Below are 22,613 nucleotides of genomic sequence, written 5' to 3' on the forward strand. Positions count from 1 at the left end.
ATACTGTTGGCGCATATTGGTTCAAACGAAATAATCTGATCCGGAACCTTTTCAAATAAAACTGGAATTCTTCCTATATCTGTCAAGTATTTCGGGTCACGCTTGCTATGTTTAAAAAGAACACAATCAATTCTGGAATAATTGAAATAATGGCGTATTGAAACCGGCACGTTATGAACATCGCTGAATTGTCATGACAATAATGCATTTTTGAAATACAACAAGCATCCTGCATGAGGCTAAAGAACTATGTTAAAATAATCACAAATACACACGCAAAGACACATACTTATTTAAAATACAAAACACGAGGCCAATCATAAACACACCCCTTTCAGCATGGTCCCAAAATAAAAACTTAATTATTATTAAGTATTGCATAGTCTTACCCACTACCACTCTTTAACACACTCCAGTATTTCTTGCAAATGGTGAAAATAAAAGTGTTTCCTTATCGGAAAACTATTTTGTATACAAGAAGTATAATTACATCGTTCATCAAACTCTTTCCAGTGTTGTCAAGTTAAATGAACACACACTTATTCTAAATGTATTAGTAGTATTGCGGAATTAAAGAAGTTCCCCGTAGAACAATATATGCGACAGAGAAACGGGTTCTACATTATTGCATGCAGTGCTTGGTGTATTTATGACACGGGTCTTCTTGTGTTCCCCGGATGTATCCATTAGACCTCTCATCCAACTATCGGGCGTTGGTTCTGGAGATTTGAAAGATATTGATCGTTTCTTATTCACCTTTTTTGCTGAGGACAGGCTCGATTTAAGCTGAATATCTCCAGATTGGGTCGATGGCGATGTGCCATGCGGTAGAACCACAGGTTGTGAAAGCGATTTACTTTTTTTAACAATACTGTCTCCACGTTTTCTCTTTCTAGCTAGGTCAGTGTTGCTTTGAACAGCTTCCGGCTTTTGACGAAACTTCTCTTCTAGATATAACCGCTCTAGAAATGCATGCCCTCTTTGAACTTTTGAATGTATTGGAGAATTTATGGGTATTGAAGGACGGGTATAATCGGAAATTTTTAGAGCGTTCGATGCCTGAGGTATTTTGCCTTTTCGTCGTTTAACAGGTTTCTTTTGTATATCTTTCTTGTCTATAGTATCATAATTCTTTTCTTTTCTGGTGAAGCTCTTTAGATAACCATTTGTTAGTATAGTGTTTTCAGGTTGTTTTTCATTGTCAGCAACTGTGTTTGATTTCTTCTGATCGGCATACTTTTTAATAATGTCAGTAACAGCGTCGAGATCTGAACACATTGTTGCGTTGGTACAATCTGTATTGTCAGTTGAGAATATTGAGTAAGAACCAGAGCGGTTTATATTGGTCTGTTCTGTTAACTCTTCACATGATACGCTGATTGGGCTTACATTGTTTTGTTCAATTAATTTGTCATGCACGCCACTTGTTTGGTTTACATCATCTTGGTCGGATAATAGTTTAGAATTTCCTTTTTTTTCACTTATACTGTGTTCACCATTTGAAGCATTGTCATTTTTTGCATTTAAAATGCTTTGTTCGGTTAATTTTTCTTCATCGATGATGATGTGCTCTGCTGAGTAAGTATCATTGCTTACGTTTTGGTTGGTGCACCTTTCGCTGTCGTTTAGTTTAAGTTCTCCTTCTGTTGTGTCATTTATTTCGTTAATTTCGTTTTCAACTTCTATGCTGATAGACAAAGCTTCTTCCGTGTGTGTACTTATGTGAAATCTGACACTTGATAGCTCAGATGTGTCAATAACAGAATCCGAACATATATTGCTATCTACTAGTATACTTAAGTCATCCATTTGATAAAAGTTGTTTAGTTTATCTCTTGATTTCAATTGTGACTTCGGCATCTCAACTGATGGATACATTTGTTTTGGGTTATAAAATTTATCAACTTCCTCGATTGGTGTCTTTGCTCTTTCCTCAACTGGCGGATACATTTCTTCGTCACTTTCCTCCGACTGTTGTCCTGTGTAAATCGTGTTAGTACTTCCGATAATATCATTCGTGTCTTCGTCACTATCTGTGTTTGAATCTTCAAAGTCACGTAATTCCTTGTATATATCATGCAGAGGATCTTCTGTTAAGTCAGCAATCGCCAGATCAGAACTCGTGTACAAACTTCGAGCGCTGCTACATTTAATAGCTCGACCCATGTATCCTCTTGTTGTTTCAGTTGTGCTTACCCTTATACACTTCTCAGAACCAAAATCACTTTCTCCTAAGATGGATTGGTTCGTTTTATGTCCTCTTGCAATATCATGCTCGGACAGATGACCATTTTCAGCATGTAGTTCAATTTTTTCAATATGAAATACGTCACTTTCCTTGCTTTCTTGTTCTCGAAAGTAGTCTCGAATCATATCTCCAAATTTACCGGGTGACGGCACGGCATGTTGCGTATGATTTAGGTGCTCTTGGCGGTTAAACATTGTCTCTTCCTTTTTAATGCGGTTCCGATAACAGGCACAGGTCACGACGATTAATATACAGCACACGAGCACAGATGTTCCCACGAGAGACCCTATCAGAACAGGGATGTCCATCTTGGAGTTTTTTTTTCAGCATATTGTCAGGCGATTCCTAAATGAGAGGGGACAAAAATGAGCCAATTTATTAAACTGACTTTTTATGCTATATCAAGCTATTTGTTTTAAACCAAACGTGATCTTTTCTTTGTATTTATACATATTTTCATTTTAATAGTTACGTTTTGTCTTCTGCTGAAGAAAATGGAAGATTGCTTCATGTCAATGTGTAAATATCCTGATTAATCCGAGTGCGCAAATTGATAGTGACACCCAGCATATGCAACCATGTTTATTACTCATGACACACATGTGTCAGAGGGGGTAATCACGTGACAAACAAAATGGCGACGTCCATGCCGTGGCAGGTATTTTTCGTCGTTTTATACCCTTTACTACTTGTATTATTATTTTGTATTCCGCTCACTTTCCAGCCATATTAGAAAGAAAGTAACTGGCTTTTATTTTGAAGTCATATTCGCTCTATATCTCGACTTTACTCGGTGCAAAATTTCTTAGCGGGATGACCTAATTATGGCTTCACTAAGAACATTTGCACCGAGTAAAGTCGAGATATAAAGCGAATTAAAATACGAAGCAAACGCTAATCACCTTCTGATATGGCTGGAAAGTGAGCGTCATTAAAAAAATAAACTGAAGTAATAAAGGGTATAAAACGGCGAAAAATAACTGTCTCGGTATGGACGTCGCTATCTTGTCTATCACGTGATTACCCCCTCTGATGTGTATATTTTTGCTTAAACAAAGCATAAAACCATCTGATTTCTTAGATTATCGTGTGAATGCCGCTATTTAACATCTGAAAGTCTTTAATATTTTTTAATAATACCTGTTTTAATAAAAGGTTTAAAAGTGAAGTTGTTCACAATTTTAATGATTATCATTATCTGGACGTCTGTTGTCTTGTGTAGTTTTTTTAAAATTATCATTAATATAGTAAACACAAACATACCCGTAAGTGTCCATAGTCATTAAATGCGTTAATTATTTCCAGTTAATTTTAACGAACAACTAATAGAACACCCTAACGGTTTGCAATTATTTTGTTTTAAACGATCGGATTTATTATATTTAGCACGATTCGATCAATGCTTTTGAACGACTTATAAACAAAAGTCGCTTACAATAGTTATTGATTGTCTCCAAAAATCATGAACGCATTTTCTCGCACCATGAGTAGATAAAATCATTATTGGCTGCATGTGTCAACTATTGGAAATATTGCTACAATCTTAAAACAGTCAGTTTAAAAAGGCACGTGAATTTCCGTATTGTTTTGTTGACTTAAACTTACCTTAAGTTAAGTTATGCGCTTGTAAATAACTTCACGCGGTGAAGGCTTATCCCATTGTTCTATGCATGCTTGAACGCTGGTATTGTACGGACGACACTTATCACTCACTACGTTTCCGTCATTTCTCTTAGTAAAAAGCACACAAGCAAATCTCTTATTTTGCCGTAGGCATGCATTCATATGTCTTTTTTTCTGAAGCAAACTCATTCGAACATATGCATTAGATGTGAAGAAGCAATTCAAGAAGCAAATATTTTTAAGATTATCATCTTTGAAAAAAAAAACGAATCTGTATACAATTTAAACAAGTTTTACGATATTAAAAATGACGAGTATTGAACAGGCATTCGCTTTCAATCAATAGTATCGCTCCCATAAAACATAACAAACGTCGCCATTTTGGCTGCCCTGTTATATTCTTATTTCTCCGTAATCCAGTTGTTTCGTATGGAAAATGAATATACCCAATCATAGTATGCACCAAATACCCGTCCATCTGACTTTTTTGTTGATCCGTTCTTTGTAATGTCGCGACATCTCATGAATAATCGAGTTTGTGTACGTACTTGCCGTGCATCTTTATTGCGCACACACGAATTCTATACTGAGTTCTATAACACATGTTTGCTGAAGTTTCTTAAATAACTAAAAAATTACTAAATTATGGCAAAATCTTTAACCTTACAGTCTGATTCCGAAGTTTGAATCCGTATTATCTGTTTTGAATAGCATGGATATCTTGCCTTTTTAGGTTCAAACAGGCGACAGTTTAAAACAAAATACGTTGGAACCAAACGTTACGTGGTACTATGATATTTGGCTTTATTCTGAAACCTATTTGGCATTAAATTACTTAGCGAACGTATCATTAAACGCGTTAGAGGGCTTCATATATGGTAGTGCAAAAACCATGTTTCTTTCTGCAGTGTAAGACGTGCTTCTGGATGGGATAACGCAATTGAATGTTTTGTCTGAAAATAATCTCACCCATACTCACTTTAAAGGTCGAATGTTGTTTTCCTTGATTAACTGTACTACAACCCAAAACTATATTAGCGTCGCGTTTACGCGGATATCTTGCAGAGACTATTTAACTGTGTATAGTAAAACAAAATAAATTTCTGTCTGTGTTTCGCATGATTTCACCTTTGTGCACGTGGACATGTTGCAACGCGATACACGCATCATAAAATTTCATTTCAATCATTCTAGGCTGGTTCATAAACAAGTCAAAGGTCCAGTATCATAATATTTTTGCCATTGCTCTGAATGATTCCAATCATTTTAGAATATACATATTTATAAAGTAGCATTTGTCGTAATAAAATCGGCATTGGACCTTTAAGTAGAAATAAATAAATACAACAACAACTCCCTTCAACAGGGGCAAAATACAAATATCATTCCATATAGACATCGCACTTAAGTGCGGCGCCCAATAATTAATTTTTCTTACGAGCCAATTAATAAAATATTTACAGCGTTAGTGAAAGTAGATACATGTTTCGAAATAATGTGTGTACAAATAAAACTGGTAAACTTGTCCGATGGGTTCATTTTACAACTGAGTGGAGTTATTGTAGTAAGTTTTATCAAAAGGCACACAATTATAACACATCTCAAACAGGGTTTCCTTTTACTTGTACGGAACACATAATTTTAGAATTAAATAGCTTGCTTCTCTGCTCTTCAAAATGTTACTTTTCCCATCAAGGATGTCTAATATTACCCAAATGTAGCGTAACATGGTTAAAAACTGTGATGTGAGCTCATGGCGCATTGGGTATATTAGATAACAAGAATATCTGACATGTTTAGGCTAGTTTCACCTTGTACTTTCGATTTCAATGCGGTTCAAAGTTATGAAAAGCGTGAAAGATGACAATTAATAAAACTGTTTTAAAATTGTTCAGTTCTGTGTGTTGACATAATTATTTTATAAACAGTGAGACGCGTTTCAATGTTTTCTGCTACGAGTTTAAACTCAGCTGAGTAATGCAGACAGGTAAAATACAAGTTGATAACATATAATATATCAACAAAATGGCTACGCATTTAAGTTCTGTTAAGAAAAGTTCAGATTTGTTGAAAGACTATTGCTGTGATGCATGTAAAGGTTAAAATATTCAGGAAATTGCAGAGTGGTATTGTGAAACCTGTCTGAAGTGTTTTTGTTCACAATGTAATACTCATCACAGTCAGTTATATTCTTACCATACCGCATACGGGAGAGGAGACTTGAACAAGTGGCCACTCAATAAGACAATACAGGACTTTCTCCAGAAATGTTATGTCCACAAAGACGAAAGGCTAAAAATGTTATGTCAGGACCATGATCAGCTGTGCTATACCAACTGTGCTTTTGTGAATCACAGGTATGTAGCATCTTTAATATCCACTATTCCCTTTTCATTTGCAATCGCCGTTTTAAAAATACAAGAAGAAATTAAATTACTTTCTTGTCAGTGTTTCCTAAATTTTAAGTTCATTAAAATTGCTTAAAGGCATGATGAAAGAATGTATGAAATTGGCCAAACAGATGATTACAGACCTTATACAATATGCAGTAATATGAATCAAATGTACAGACATCCACATATAATTCATAATTTCTTAGTTATATGTGGATATCTGTCCATTTGATTCATATCGCTGCATATTGTATAAGGTCTTAAAAACCAGTGCCATAATTTAGAATCCACATTATAGCATATCGATAGATGGATATAATTTTAAAAATTGTTAATACAACTCAAAATCCAATGAATTAAATTTGAAAATGTCTTAAATATGATTCAGAATTATGATCATTTTAATAATCGTCACGTACAGATGTTCTGACTAGTAGTTGTGTATATTAACTTCTTATTTAAAGAATGTTTTATTAATTCTAATGTTTAAGATTTGGATAAATTCCCAATCATTCTTTTCGCAAAAAACAATAAGTTCACTTTCGAGCAAATAAAGTATGCTCCGCCCAATCTGAGCCTACGTTACTATATGCGATTGCAAGTTAAACAAACTGTTATATGTTCCTTTAATTAATTATAACTTTTAATCTCAAAACATGTGTAATTGAGAGCAGATATAATATAATGAACGAATATTTTTGTTACTTATATAGGTTGACTTAATAACAGAACTCCGGAAAACACACCTCCCGGACATGAAATTTCATTTTGTTCTGTTTTTTTTCTCAAATAAATCAAACTGTGATGTCAACTGGTAAAACAAGTCCATTAAACAAAGAGAGCATTAGAACGATGTGATAACGGTAAATACATGTATCTCTTTTCGAGAAGACTGGCTATTCAATTCCGATAAAGCATACCATATCAACTACTTACAGTAACAACTTATTACTAGTATTTAATATTATTCAAGATATCATGTACCATATTTATTTGTTTCAGACAGTGCATCGATGTGATTTTTTTTATGATTAAATAACAAACTATTCGACAGACTTAAAGCAGCTTTCAGCCAAGATTCAAACCATTGTTGCAGATATGAAGAAGCTTGTAAGTAACCGAGAGGCTAGTACTCAGTATGTGGATAATTCATACAATGATCTACAACAAGAGATCAGAGATGCACGTCAGAGAATAAATGCTGCTCTAAATGACCTAGAAAAAAATACTGAAGGACTTGGATGATATGAGGACAACACTGCAATCCTCGCTGAAAAAGGATGTAGAGAAATGTAACAAGCTTAATGATGAACTGAAACATTCAATGAATCTCTACAAGACCTAAGTTGTAAAGATAAGGCGGAACTGGTATTTATAGCTAGCATGAAAAGTCTGAGTTAGTTGCAGGAGTCCGAATCATTTCTGAATGAAAACAATGTATTAGTGTTCTCCATCTCGTCGAGGTCAGCCGGCGGTAACAAGGGGTTGGTAAAGCAACTGTCAATAGTGGAGTCATCTGCGATTTGGACCGGAAGTGAAGTCAGAAGAACCGGAGGTTGAGACCGTGCCGCGCTCCTCCACCGTCTGCGGTTAGAGTCGGTTGGCTTAACGATTAGGGTGCCTTTCTTTTGGTTATCTTCATCACCGCTGCTGTTTCGGTCGCTCTCGTTACCGGACGATATCCCATTACCGATCACCGTGACAGTACAGGAAGTCCCCATTTGAAACAGGACCCGACAGTAGGTAGCCTAGCTTGGACTTAACAGCTGTAGGACCGTTCCCGCGAATAACAGTGTCTTCAACCCAGTCCCAGTAGTGGTCTGCGCGAATCAACGGCAATGTCTAGCATTGAATCGACTGAGACTGGTTGGGCTAACTTCAACCGTCGGAGATAGGGAAATGTGGCTGCAACTGACATGAGGCTTGTGTCGATGGGTTTCGCTATCGTTGGAACAACTAGGACGCTCAGTGGGATAATTTCGTTGTCGTCTGTTTTCACGTAAATTGTACTACGATCAACGTGTCGGACTCTCGTTGTGTTTCCACCGAATGTCGCAATGTTCAACATTTCCGTACCATCAACCGGAAGTTGTAAGTGGTCTGGTAATAAAAGACTTCTGAGAGCCCTCGTCGAAGAGGATAGCTGCATCGACGGCCGCCGTCTCCTTGACACCTACAGTAGCAATTGCCGTCTTTAGAAGAACACCAGAGTGTGGATGTTTCATAGAAGAGTGGAAATTAGCAGCGGAGGGGGCGTTTGGTGTGTGAACCGGAAGTTCGGATCGCGGCATCGTCATGACACTTGGAAGATTGGAGGCCCCCCTCTTTCTCACTCCGTTCCGTGCGCAACGTGCGAAGTTTGGTGTCGATTTCCAACATGTACGCGTCGGTAGCCAGTATTTCGTCTACAATGCCTTCTGTATCCACTTTTGATAATATGTCCTCGTTGAGAAACGAAACTTGCGTGACTTTCTTCTCCAGAGCGTCGAGTGTGGCAATGAATTCCGTGAGCGATAGCGTATCGGCGTCCGCCAGAGTCTCCAAATATCGCTAAATAACCCGTTCTCGGAGCGTTTGTAGTTTTTGCAAATTCATTCTCGTATTCTTTTTATCACGGCACCAATGTCGGCGATCGTATTGATAATGCAAATGTACTTAGGTTGTGAGAAAGAAACATAAGTCAGTTCGCGCCATCGGCGACGTCGTACGACGTCGCGCTAAAATCACAACCAGTGTAGCGCATTGGGTCATTGTCGACCTGAAATGGCTTGAAGTAACCCGAGGGTGACTAGAAGTCGATTCATGTCACCCTGGGGTGACTTCAAGCCGATTCTAGTCACCCGGTCGGCTTGAAGTCACCCCAGGGTTACATGAATCGGCTTCTTGTCACCCCAGGGTGTCATGAATCGGCTTCGGGTCACGCCCGGGTGACTTTAAGCCGTTTCAGGTCGACAATGACCCAATGAGCCATTCTGTTGAGTGTCCAATAAAAACTTGCTCAGCATCTCTTTGTAAGTCTTCCTTTTATACATAATACCATATTTAATATTGCAACAAAATTTTAATAAAATTTCCACTTACTTTTTATCTTGGTCAAATATTAAAAAAGAAATTTGCAATATTTTCATCAAACTGACCAGGATTGGTTATCAACATAAAAAGCTTGCATTTAGGTGCGTCCAAAATATTTTGTTATCACCCGCATTAAAACGAAAAATATTGAACTAGACGATACAAATAGGTATTCAAATATAGATTCATGCCCAAAGACGAATTAATGACTGGCGAGATTTTTCATTGAAAGTGTTTACTTTTTTACAAATATACAAATTTATTGAAATCTAAGTAATTTTGGAGACTTATTCAGCCTTAAGATCAATCGCTAATTAATTTATGTAAATGTTTTGTCAATGCGACTGAGCTTTTATATCCTCTTATAAACTATACAAGTCAGGGGCACTGCTAGTTCTTGGATAATGCTTTGAGGTCAATACATGCTCTAAGCAATTCAGACGGTTGCATTCTCCTCATTTGATTTGAACTGCGCTCCGGGAAAATGGGGCTTAAACCAATTGCGTAAATTGTCGTTCCAAATTGGCTTGTGCAGTTCACATAGGCTTATCAAGGACAAAACTTTCCGCTTTAATGGATTTTTTTGTTTAACGGAGATCTCTTCTAAACGAAAATTAAGTCTAAGCGGTAAGTGTCGTCTCTGATTAACACAGGCTAATCTGGGACAACACTTAAAGGGGCCTTTTCACGGATTTTGGCATGTATTGAAGCTTGTCATTAAATGCTTTATTTTGATAAATTTAAACATTGGACCTTAAAATCTCCCGTAAAAAAAACAAGAATACAATTAAAAAAGGAAAACAAAGTAATCCGCAACTGGGCTCGAACCACTGACCCCTGGAGTCCTGGAGTAAATAGTATCCCGCCTAGATCTCTCGACCATCCGTACTCATGCTATGAGGGGATGTATTTTTTACTTATATAAGTAATCCTCGTAGTTTCCCAAAATATAATGACAACAACAGGACTTTCCAAATTATTCAATCGTTTCGCGTTGCAACGCTTTATAATTTTCAGGTTTTCATATCGTCAAAAGATGCATATAATGGATATTTTAGAGCATGATAAATGTTCAGTATTACTATTTTCTCACAAATATCATAACTAAAACGAAAATTTGCGAATCTGAAACAACTTTTTTTAATTTTGTCAATTTACCAAAACGTGAAAAGGCCCCTTCAACACACATGCATTAATCCGAATTTTCTCTGAGCAAGGCGCAAATAGAACAAACATGCTTGACTTTTGCTTGTATTTTGTATTGATGAGTAGCTTAACTTTGCCAATTCGGTCATTCTTAATTGATTTAGCAACATATATAGTACATATAAAGCAATTAAAAAGATATTTGGTTCCAAATATGTGAGATTTGATCTATTCACAATCAGCAAAACATGCCTCTTACAAATTCTCACAAATTCTAAATATTAAAGTGTTACATAACTACATAGACAGTGTAATATATATGTTTACATTTTAAAGGGACTGTCAACCACGACGACGAAGAAAAGAAAAGTTGCAAAATACCGTATTTTTGTACAATTATTAGTTTATATTGATTAAAATATCACAACTGATATATTACATTACTTTAAAAAAGTTGTTAAGTTTTTATATTTTCAGTATATCTGTTAATAAATTTTACTGGGTATGTCTACCTAGGTAAACCCAAGAATGCAAATTGTGCATGCGTATTGAATTGTTTATATTTTATATGTAAAATGATCAATCTACTTGTGTTATTTATAGTGTTAATATGGTAATGTTCGCGACGTACTTTTGATTTCACATCGCGCAATTGTATTACCAAATGTACTGAAAATATGAACTTTTTTTTTCAAGTTGTAATATACCAGTCGTGATATTGTAATCAATATAAACTAATAATTGTAAAAAAATTACGGGTATTTTAGAACTTTTCTTTTTTCGTCATTCGTGGTTGACAGTCCCTTTAAGTGTGACAGTGAGTATAATGTGTGGTAAGTTAAATATTTCATCTTGCACATGTTTTAAATCAGGGATGTAGAAATGTAATTTTGAATCAGATTAACCATACTATATTTTCTAAATTATATTTAGAAGTGAATAAACACGTTTATTAAAACTTAAAATAAAACACGTTTTAAGAAGCTGCATGTATTTACATCAGAACATGGAGCGTATATTTTCTCATCTAAATCCGTGATCTGAATGAATTTTTGAACATTGATGAATTGTAACAAACAACACACGGAAGTCCCTTTTTATGACGTGTGTGCGAATGCTTTGCATTTTGAATGCTTTCACGATGCATCATAAATGGTAGTAAATCATCATCGCATCGGAAGTCTAAAATACATTTCATAATCCATTGATATTGATTGTAATACATAATTCAACGTTTATAATCATTACATTATCATGTTTTTCCGTGTTTTTGGCTTTTATATGATTTGATTATTTAAACAACATTAAACAGATGTGTTGTATATAAATAGTGTTTATCATATATGAAAAGCGAAATGTGTATATTTTCCCTTAGAATCAAACATAACAAGCACATGCGCATAGTAACAAACCTAAGCAACCAATCAGAATGGCTGCTGTTATCAGGCCGGTTTAAGCACTAGGCTAACAAGGCTGCAAGCCTTGGGTCCCCGATTTTCAAGGGGCCCCAAGGGCAGGCCAGTTTCCAATTTGTAGTATCTTTCTTTATTACGCCATTAAACGACTCTATCGGGATTGCAGTAGACATTTTCTGTGTGATTTTACCAGTTTCCCGATGTATGCCGAATTGCATGTAACCGTTATGATTTACTATGCTATCAATTTTCTTTCTGTGTTGTATATCCATTCAGAACCATTAGGTTCTCTGTTTATTATACGACTTGCCCGTATGATTATGACAACATCTGGACACGTTTGACGACATTGATGAGAAGGCCAAAGCGTTTGTAGCAATCAACGGATAGTAGGATGCGAATAAGCATAAGATATGGAAGAAACTATTTCGTGACAAGAGTACGACAATTAACAGATGCAAATTCAGAGCTTAGTGCACGCGACAATTTTCGAATTCACACATATTCTACAGCATAGTTGATTGTCTCAATGTTGAAATTCCTAAGCAGTTGAGCGCTTATTCTGGTCTTCATAAACTGGTTTCATGACGGAGTTTGAGTCCCTCACCTTGGATGATCTATGGCAACGCATCTAGTGGAGTCTTATCCAGATGACATTGGGGCATCTTCTGTTGACGAGCTCAGTTTAAAGCGATCTTAGACACGGACCAAGACAGAACCATCACCCACATAAGTGAACTGCTGAAGTTGTGATGAGGTTAACTAAAGACAACTTTTCAACGTTGCCATGGCTTTACGAATCATTTGAGTTATTGAGTGTCAAGGTAGGCTGTCATTTTCAACATGATCACGCGTGAACAACTATCTATGGAACACCATGAGTCAGGACAGGTTGACATCATTGGTTTACTGTCTACTTCATGTCAAGTCCTCCGAGAACTAGACGTCACACAGCTGGTCGATGATTTTGACCAGCTGAAGTGTCGTAAAAGAGCCTTATAGGTTGGAATCTGTTTCATGTATGTTAAGTTCAGGTAATAAAATAGTTATACATTGTATAAGTTGTTTTGCTCTATTTGTAATGAAACTGTGTACAAATGAAAGTTTTCTGATCTGTGTAGTTGTAGTATCAAGTATGATTTTCAATACACAGAAGGGGGCCAGAGGGAAGGGAGCCCTTGTAACATTCGCACTTGCGCAGCCTTGGGGCCCAACACAGCTTAACCGGCCCGCCTGGCTGTGATGAGGACCATTGTACATGTAACACATTACTTAATTGAGCGAAGTCTAGCAAGTTTTTTGTCAAAACCATGCCAATTTAAATGCAGTTTTCGTTGTTATGTCCAAGAATTCACAGTTACTATATATAGACATATAACACATGAGTGTTTTTGAATTCGTTCACTTCCAAAATTCGTATGTATTCATTAAAGGGGCCGTCCAACAGATTTTGGCATGTATTGAAGTTTGTCATTACATGCTTTAAATGCTCTATATTGCTAAATTTAAACATCTGAACTAAAAATCTCCTGCAAAGAAACACAAGAATACAATTTAAAAAAGGAAAAAAGTAAACCACAACAGGGCTCGAACCACTTACCCCTGGATTCCTGGAGTCCTAGGGTAAAAAGCCTCCCGCCTAGACCACTCGATCATACACGCTCATGTTATGAGCTGATGTATTTTATAGCTATATAAGCAATCCTCGTAGTTTCCCAAACTATCGTTTCGGCCCCTTTAATAAGGCCGATACTTCAAATGAACCAAAATCTGAAAATATTGTGTGGGAACGAACGACAACTCTGAACAGAAGGTTCACTATGGATCAGCAGACGATTTATTTCATAAATCAATACGGAGGAATCCGAGATAGCCGATGTATCACGATTGCAGAAGGTTGTGACGGAAATACCCGAACATATCCGATGTCCCGAACAAAAAGTCAACAAAACAATTCAGTGTGAAAGTTTTCTTTACAAAATGGCAATGTAAGTAATGTCATAGTTAATATATACTGAATTAAGAACACATATATAATGATCTTAAAAACACATGTAAATACATTGAAAACTTGTGTATATATAAATCACGAATATGTAATTGTCTTATGTTTTCGCGACAGATGTGTGTTCAAACATTGATCATGAATGAACTTCTATCTATCTATCTATCTATCTATCTATATATACTGCTAGTCGCCAACAATTAGCATTACAAGCAGGTGCGTGTCAGTGCTAGGAAATTAAGGAAGAAGTGTATAGGAGATAAAAGTAATACATAATGTATTTGTGAGACATAGAAACAAAGGTGATAGTGTTAGTTAAAAGAAGGAATATACAGATAAAAGGTTAAAAACAGCCAACCTGCTTAGAAACTGTGGTCTAGTTTGGTCACCCCCAGCCTAAACTGGTCCAGGGTAGGTGCCTGTACAATGTTGGCTGGTAGAGAGTTCCATAGGACAATAGTGGCTGGATAGAAGGAGAATTTATAGTAGTTGTTTGGAGTAGGGATTTGTCTGAATGAAAGAGGGTGCAAATGTCTAGTGAGCCGGGTCGGAGGAGTGACATAGGGAGGCATTGGTACAGCAACCAGTCCGTGGACAATTTTATAGAACATCAGTAGCCGGGAGTCATACCTTCTGTTCTCAACTTGTTCACATATTCAACAATATGATACTAAATAGATGTTGCATAATGAACATGCAAAAGCTTATCTGTAAGGACATTTATGTTAACACAAATATTGTAATGCTTTTGATATTTTTTTTTAATTTTTTTGCAAAAAATTAGGAGATAAGGCAAAGCCTCAAAGCGAGCTCGATTAATGTTTAATAGAAGAAACTAACAAAAAACTTTAATAAAGATGATATTTAAATAAAATTATTTAATCAAGATAATATTTAAATATAATTATTATAGGCACTTCCTAACAGAAGAACGTATGTGGAGTTCTAAAAGACTGGTAATAATATAGGCACTGGTATAAAAAAAATAAGGAAATGAACTTTTAATTATTATGTTAATCAGCAATTAAACAACAAACGGACCATATTAAAGGGTTTCATGTGACCTGATGAACAGAACTTTTAGCCCCAAACCACGCCCAAAATACAGTCCTTCCCAAAATAATAATTTATTGCCGGCCATGATGTCCTATAATCATGCTTCCATTTCCGGCCCGGACTGATCATTTCTGGCCCAAAAAGGAAAAATGATGAAGAAAAACAATGATGAGATTTTTAACAATATTTTAAAATTATCATATCGATATACAAATAAAATTTGCATGTATTAATTATGTATTGCCAAGATTTCTTTAGCATGTATCTCTTCATCCCGATTGTCTGAATCCTCGTCTGAAGACACATCTTCTTCTTTCGTTGGATAACCATCAGACATAGCCTTGGGTGGACGCTGATAATGATTTAGTCAATGAAGACCATCACCTTGTACCATGAGCCTAAAATACATTTATCATTTGCTAAGCTGTTGTATGCTAGGCTCATACCTTATAATATTATACCAGTCTTAAAGTCAATCCCAATGCTTTTGATAAAATATCGGATGTTTTTTTTTAATTAAGGGATAAAACTTTGTTGGTCCTGTATGTAGGTTTGAGTTTGTTACTTAACAACCTCATTCAATATTAAATTTTACATAAAACCATTGAATCTTACCAGCAACTTGTCTACAGCTGCTGAAGGGTCATAAGCTGTAACATCTGCAGTGCTGAGTTTGATCATCATGAGAGAGTTTGGTTTGGCTCCTTCACCAAATTTTAATGGAAACATTTAAAGCTATTAAAAAATAAAATGAAAACGAAATCACCAGTTATATATCTGGATACTCCGTTTTCCTTCGAACCCCATTATAGATATTGACAGATCGCTTCGAACTCCCGTGTAGCTGTTGACAGATCGCAGGAAGATCACAATTACCTGTGTTAATACCCAGCTTGCTTACGAATTAATCGATCATAACAGGAACCAAATTCAAATGGTAACGATTGTCTCTCTTTGTGAATGTATAGTGATGACGTAGTGTGTAATTTGCATTGGCGACGCAGCAATAATCTTCGGATACCGTATATGCACTTACGTCATACAAGAAATGCAACAAATGAAAAATTGTTCTACATGATTGGAGGGAGTATTCATAAATAACTCTGTAAATTCCGACTTTTGCCTTGAAACTTTTCTAAAAATAGCTCATGGAATTCCAAAATTTGCCATAATTTTATTACCGGACAGAAGGTCCGGCGATATAAGAATCATTTCCGGATTTTCCAAATTATTATCGGAAAAATCCGAGGACCGACAGTATTTAGGAAAGACTGAAAATAGATTGACACACTATCAGTTGCCAGCCTTGCAACCACAGGTTTTCCTACGAAGGTCAGATCGGGATTCGAACCCGAATCCACCCATGAGCCATCTGATGATATTGATCATATTATATTGACCTGGGTTGCTCTTCCAATTAAGCTATCTGACCTTTTAAAAAATATATAGGTAAACTGCAATGCTGTATAATAGCATGATTACCTTGCTTAGGAAAATTATACAAAGAATAACATTTAATTGATATTTTGTTATGATTTACAACAGTATGTTGTCAGTTCAAAAGCTGACATGAGGTAATGTTTGAAAAGCCCATAAAAGCTTCTGTTTGTAAAAATGCTGCTTATTTGCCGACTGTTTATAGTTGAGATAAAATCACCTTATTTTGCACAAATCTGGTAAAATATATATGGTTCGAATACCAACTGCGGATAAGAGCAACAGAACAGTCCTTGCAACTAAATAACTCTAATATTTTTATAAGTAATTATCTAAACCATAAAGTGACCTATACTTCGATAATTATGTATAGCTGAAGACAAGATAGATCGAAGGTGAAAGTTGCGTAACACATGAAACTATCAACAAATTGTGCAGTAAACAAAGATTGATATATACCAAGGACATATATTAATCTAGTATGTATGTCCTTGGCATTACCTCCTTAAAACACTAAACAATCAACTAGAACATACAATGTAAAAATTTAGAACATCCAACTGTTGCTACCTTCTCAATTATAATTTTCAGGTGCACATCATCGTCACTGGCATCAGCAATGATTTCACCATGTTGCATACTGTACTAAGATTTCACAAGGGCCAGGCAGCATATTTGTTTTATTTTCCTTTTTGACCATTTAAAGTCAAAAGTAATTTCAAATTACCATAATTGAGGAATACATGCAAGGTAGGTCAGCGATAATTATGTCACCCACCAAAACATGTTATTTAATACCATTGATATAACACTTTGATAATTTTACACTTGGAAGTATGTATTTTTTTTTAAGTACAAAAATACTAGGATTAATTTAATTTGTATATTCCTAACTACTGTTTAAAAGTCATTTTGGTTAGCGACTGTCACGTCACCCACCGTACTCAAGGTAGCGACTATTACGTCACCCACTGTACTCAAGGTAAAGACTGTCAAGTCAGCCATCGTACTACAGGTAGCAACTGTCACGTCACCCACCTCAAAGTTATTTATATCTTATTTGAATTTATGTTTTAAATATGATTAATCACATTCAGATGGTTAACGATTGTCTCTCTTTTCACGTCAGTACCTATTTTTAAACGGAATTCCGCTAGATACGGTTTTTGATTGGTTTCCTCGTAGTGACGTGTTTTCTTGATAAAAATACGTTATAATCTAAAAGCCGGGATCGCCCAGGATCGTCCGGGGTGGATGAAGGCAACTCAACATTAACACAAAGTTACTATAAAATTATTAGTTATTTATCAATTTTAAATAATTTTAATTTGTTTGATCGATTATAAATGTTTTGACAATCTTTTTTACGCAATTCAATTAGCAAAACTAATATTAATGGTTGATCCCGGCTTTAAGTAGAGAGTTAACCCTGTACAATTGTTACGACTACCGTAACACGTTATTTTGCGAAACCTAAGATTCACTTACCATTTGTTGTCAGACATTAACCGTGGCAATCTATGTAAAAAAAGGTTTGGCTTTACGGGTGGGGATGGGGGTTCCTCAGATAAAAAAAGAAAAGGGAAAGAGGAAAGTAAGATAAAGTATGAGGAAAAAAAAGGAAATTTCTTCCGAAATGGCGTGAAGATTACAAATAGATGTCTAAAGTAGATGAATATTGAATTCATTAGCATTAGAAAGGCAAGCTAAAAAGAATTATTGAATCATAATTGTGCATCTCTATGCACTTGAAAATACCAGTTGAATGATAAATATAAAGGTTTTGATATACTTGGGTCAGGGCACATGAAAGATTGGTCAGGGCTAGTAGGTTCTGCATTTACAAGCCCAAATGGGTTAGTTGAAAAAAAAGTTAGTGTTAAGCCCTGTAGATATCTAGAATATAACCACTGATATATAATTTTTGATGAGATAATAAAGTTTGGTCATGTTGAAATGATACTCAAATGTGATTTACCACATTTTGTATGTTGATGAGACATCATGCTGCTTACATATTCTGTTACATCTAATATCCTTATTTGTGTGATGGGGTTGTCTTTTTGTACTTATATATATGGCGATGTATGTGTCTTGGACCCTTGAAATTCTGATCTTGGCACAGAAACACATTTCCAAGCTCAATTTTACACCGATTTACAAAACCTTGGTATCAAATTTACAATGAGCCATTGCAAAGTCATTCTTAAATCATACAATGCATGTGGTAGTATTGAAGGAAAACAAACATTACATTTTCTCCCATTTCTTCATTTACACATTTCAAGCAGGCTTCCTGAAAAGATCCCAAAAGTGCCTGTCAACCGGACAAAATTCACCTGACCAAACAGAGTGAGTTTATAACTGAAGAATTTAGTAAAATTAAACTCATATTACTTATACACAGGCTGCACATGGCAATAAATATGAGTTAAACTTTACTTAATTCTTCAATTATAAACTCAAGCTGTTCGGTCAGGTGAATTTTTGTCCGGACAGGCTAACTTTTCCATCAGCCTGTCCGGTTGACAGGCACTTTTTGGGACTTTTTATGAAGCCTTGTTGTAGAATGAACCAATGATTTTGTAAAACAAAAGCAATTGATGACAAATGAGTGAAGAAATAATATTAAGGGGGAGGGTTAGGAGATTAGCCCCCTCTGCACATTTTTAGCTTGACGTTTTCTTACAAAACCCGAGGTATTGTCATAGCCAGCTCGTCGTCCGCAGTCTAATGTCCTCCTGCATCGTGCTAAAACCTTAACATTTGCTCTAAAAACAAAGTGCTTCCACCTTCAACTTTGAAACTTCATATGTAGATGCACCTTGATGAGTTCTACTAGCCACACCCATTTTGGGGTCACTAGGTCAAAGGTCAAGGTAACTGTGTCCTCTAAAAAATTTTAATACTGACAAGTTTTCATTTATTCAAAACTGCACCCATAGCCGAGCGTGGCACCCGTTATGCGGTGCTCTTGTTTTTTTACTGTTTTATGACATTATTTGGTGCGTTACGACTCTTCAAGAAAAAATGTTAAGTCTTGGATAACGTCATTATTTTATTGAATTGTTTAACACTTTCACTCACGCATAATTTCAACTCGATCAATTCCCCAATGCATCCGTATCAACCCGACTGTATTAATTACTGCATAGTTACTTCTTTTTCCGAGGCTTATCATAGCATGATACTATCCCATATATTCCATTTTAAAAAGCAAGTTCTGCTAAATATTTAGTATAAAAGTGCTAAAAAATTTCATTAACACAAACATTTGCCGTTTTTGAAGCAAATGTATTTTTGCTATCAGGCCGTGAAAAATCCACTAGACCGCTCTAATTTGCGAGTGAAGTTGACGGTCGGGTGAGTAAAGTTTGTAAAAAATACTTGACCGACCGTGAGAGTGCTGGTTTTTTTGTTGAAAAATATAAATTCAGTTCCAGAACTCCTGCCACATCAATACAAATTGCGAACTATTTTTTTAACGAACAAAAAATCGGTTTAGTACACAAAAAAACTGCACTTTTGACAATATAAATGAAGTCACGGGTACAGTAAATTTTTTTATTGAAATAGGCGTTTTGCAGATGTCAATGCTCTTAGCTAATAGATAAATAGTGAAGAATAAAATTTCATTTTAATGTAAATATCAATAAAATAAAAAATTACTCAAATGGTTTATTATTATACTTCTTACATTTAATTATAAAAAATAAAATAAAAAATATAAACAGAATAATTCTTGATCAGAAGCTTTAGCCAAAATTTACCATGCTGTAACCATTTTGTCAATCAAGTGTGTCTTTCAGTAAAATTCTGCTAAAGGAACTAGACACGCCTCAGGTCACAAACTTACAGGGCCGCAGAGCTCCAGATAAGACGTACAATTTTGACTTTAATAACCCTTTAACGCATTTACAAAAAAATCTGGCGGTACTCATACGTCCGCGTCAGCGCGGTGTGATTTGATGGTCTCGAACCCAACGGCGCTTTTCGTTAATTTATATTACCGAGAAGTTGAAGACTGGTTATTATTGTCAATTCTGTCGTGTGATTTCCAGTTACTGGTAAACCTGTCAAAAATAATATGTCTGCGCACAAGGGAAGGCCGGCTAAACGGAAAGCGGTTCAAGAAAACACTTTGTTGTCATATAATGGCTACATATGGTCGTCTTACCATCCTGACATTCAATTTGTAAACCCAGAAAAAGACATTGTTGCCCCGATATTAGACATTGTTGCCCCGATATTAAACGATTTGATTGCATCGGTGGCTAAAAACGTTCAAGAACACAATGGGAAACGGATCCAAACAAAAACTGTGGAAGATTGGAAAACCATATGATTTGACAGTTAACTGCAAAAGCAATTATTATTTTGAGATGAGACAGTGACATAAGTGTTCATTTACTTAGCTTACTAGTTGGCTGGTATTTCTTGTCAAGAAAAATGAAGAAATAGTATTAAGTCATTAGTTTTAATGTGTAGTTGTATTTGCATCATAATTCAGAATGGAAAACCTAATAAAGTAACTGTTTAAGAAGCTAAATACATGTATAGCTATTATAATTGCTGCAAATGTTTCTGTAGTCAGTTATACACCCTTCAATATCCAAGAACATGGGTATTACAGTGCTACCTGTATTTTTGGATATGGTAGTACAGGTACTAACTGATTTTCAGTTTTACTCCTTTTCTTTCTGTCAGTGGCAGTCCCGTTACTAATCCTTATCTGGAGCTCTGGGGCTGCGTGCAGACTCGGACGCTATTTGATTAATTGTATTTTTTTGCAAAATAAATACAACGTTAGTATTGACTTACAGATGTTTGTTTATTACAATGAGACAAAGTCAGATGATAGTTTAAGTTTAGAAAAAGGTTCTGCTTGATTATTACTGTAAATATAGATATTATTTTTTAATGCAGGGCTAGAAAATTAAAGTGAAAGGCCAGTGGATTGTCAGGCCTACTCGCCCTGCAGGGCAAGAAGCTCTGGAAAAAAATGTCAGGCCTGCGCATTAGTGCTGCAACAATACGCCAAAAACTGTATTGCAATATATTGTTAGTTCAAAAACCTGTATTGCACTTTATTGAAATATATTGTTAACTTGTACCAGAATTATAACTTGCCACCTAATCACCAAAACTAACTTAATTACATGAAAATAACCTTTGTATTGTATGTTTAAGTTCTAGTTATATCCTTTTGGCAATTCCAGCCTTTTTTACAAAATGTCTATAAAGTCAAACTCGGCATTTGTTTCGTCTGCCATTTTGAGAACTATTATAAGAAGAACAATAACCCCAAAGAGAATTGTGAATGTTTAAAAGCCGGGAGTGTAACTTATCAGAATGCTGTTCGTTAGTTATTTTTTTTTATCATTATTACTTCTGTTTATAATATAAACATCAATTTACATTTTTATTATGCCCGCCTTCGAAGAAGAGGGGGTATATTGCTTTGCTCATGTCGGTCTGTCGGTCGGTCTGTCGGTCGGTCCGTCCACCAGGTGGTTGTCAGACGATAACTCAAGAATGCTTGGGCCAAGGATCATGAAACTTCATAGGTACATTGATCATGGCTCGCAGATGACCCCTATTGATTTTGAGGTCACTAGGTCAAAGGTCAAGGTCACGGTGACCAGAAATACTAAAATGGTTTTTGAATGATAACTCAAGAACGCATACGCCTAGGATCATGAAACTTCATGGGTAGAGATCTTGACTTGCAGATGACCCCTATTGATTTTGAGGTCACTAGGTCAAAGGTCAAGGTCGCGGTGACCCGAAATAGTAAAGTGGTTTCAGGATGATAACTCAAGAACGCATACGCCTAGGATCATGAAACTTCATGGGTAGATTGATTATGACTCGCAGATTACCCCTATTGATTTTGAGGTCACTAGATCAAAGGTCAATGTCACGGTGACCCGAAATAGTAAAATGGTTTTCGGATGATAACTCAAGAACGCATACGCCTAGGATCATGAAACTTCATAGGTAGATAGATCATGACTTGCAGATGACCCCTATTGATTTTGAGGTCACAAGGTCAAAGGTCAAGGTCACGGTGACCCGAAATAGTAAAATGATTTTTGGATGATAACTCAAGAACGCTTTTGCCTAGGATCATGACACTTCATAGGTACATTGATCGTGACTCGCAGATGACCCCTATTGATTTTCAGGTCACTAGGTCAAAGGTCAAGGTCACAGTG

At 35.9% G+C, this 22,613-nt stretch overlaps 2 protein-coding genes across 2 annotated transcripts in view; one reads left to right on the forward strand and one right to left on the reverse strand.

Annotated features, from left to right (window-relative positions):
• Window positions 1–280: 280 nt before the first annotated feature.
• On the reverse strand, window positions 281–13,709 carry LOC127856340 (uncharacterized). Its single transcript, XM_052392479.1, has 2 exons — window positions 13,498–13,709; window positions 281–2,593 (listed from the first exon to the last, which is right to left on the reverse strand). The coding sequence occupies exon 2, from the start codon at window positions 2,554–2,556 to the stop codon at window positions 571–573; it is 1,986 nt and encodes a 661-aa protein (XP_052248439.1). The 5' UTR covers window positions 2,557–2,593; window positions 13,498–13,709; the 3' UTR covers window positions 281–570.
• A 33-nt stretch (window positions 13,710–13,742) lies between these two features.
• LOC127856339 (protein O-mannosyl-transferase TMTC4-like) overlaps window positions 13,743–22,613 on the forward strand; it is a 49,855-nt gene continuing 40,984 nt past the window's right edge. The window contains exon 1 of the mRNA XM_052392474.1: window positions 13,743–13,885. The gene's annotated coding sequence lies outside the window, so the exon portion shown is untranslated. The remainder of the gene's footprint in view (window positions 13,886–22,613) is intronic.

Source organism: Dreissena polymorpha, chromosome 13, assembly GCF_020536995.1.
Source record: "Dreissena polymorpha isolate Duluth1 chromosome 13, UMN_Dpol_1.0, whole genome shotgun sequence".
NCBI lineage: Eukaryota > Metazoa > Mollusca > Bivalvia > Myida > Dreissenidae > Dreissena > Dreissena polymorpha.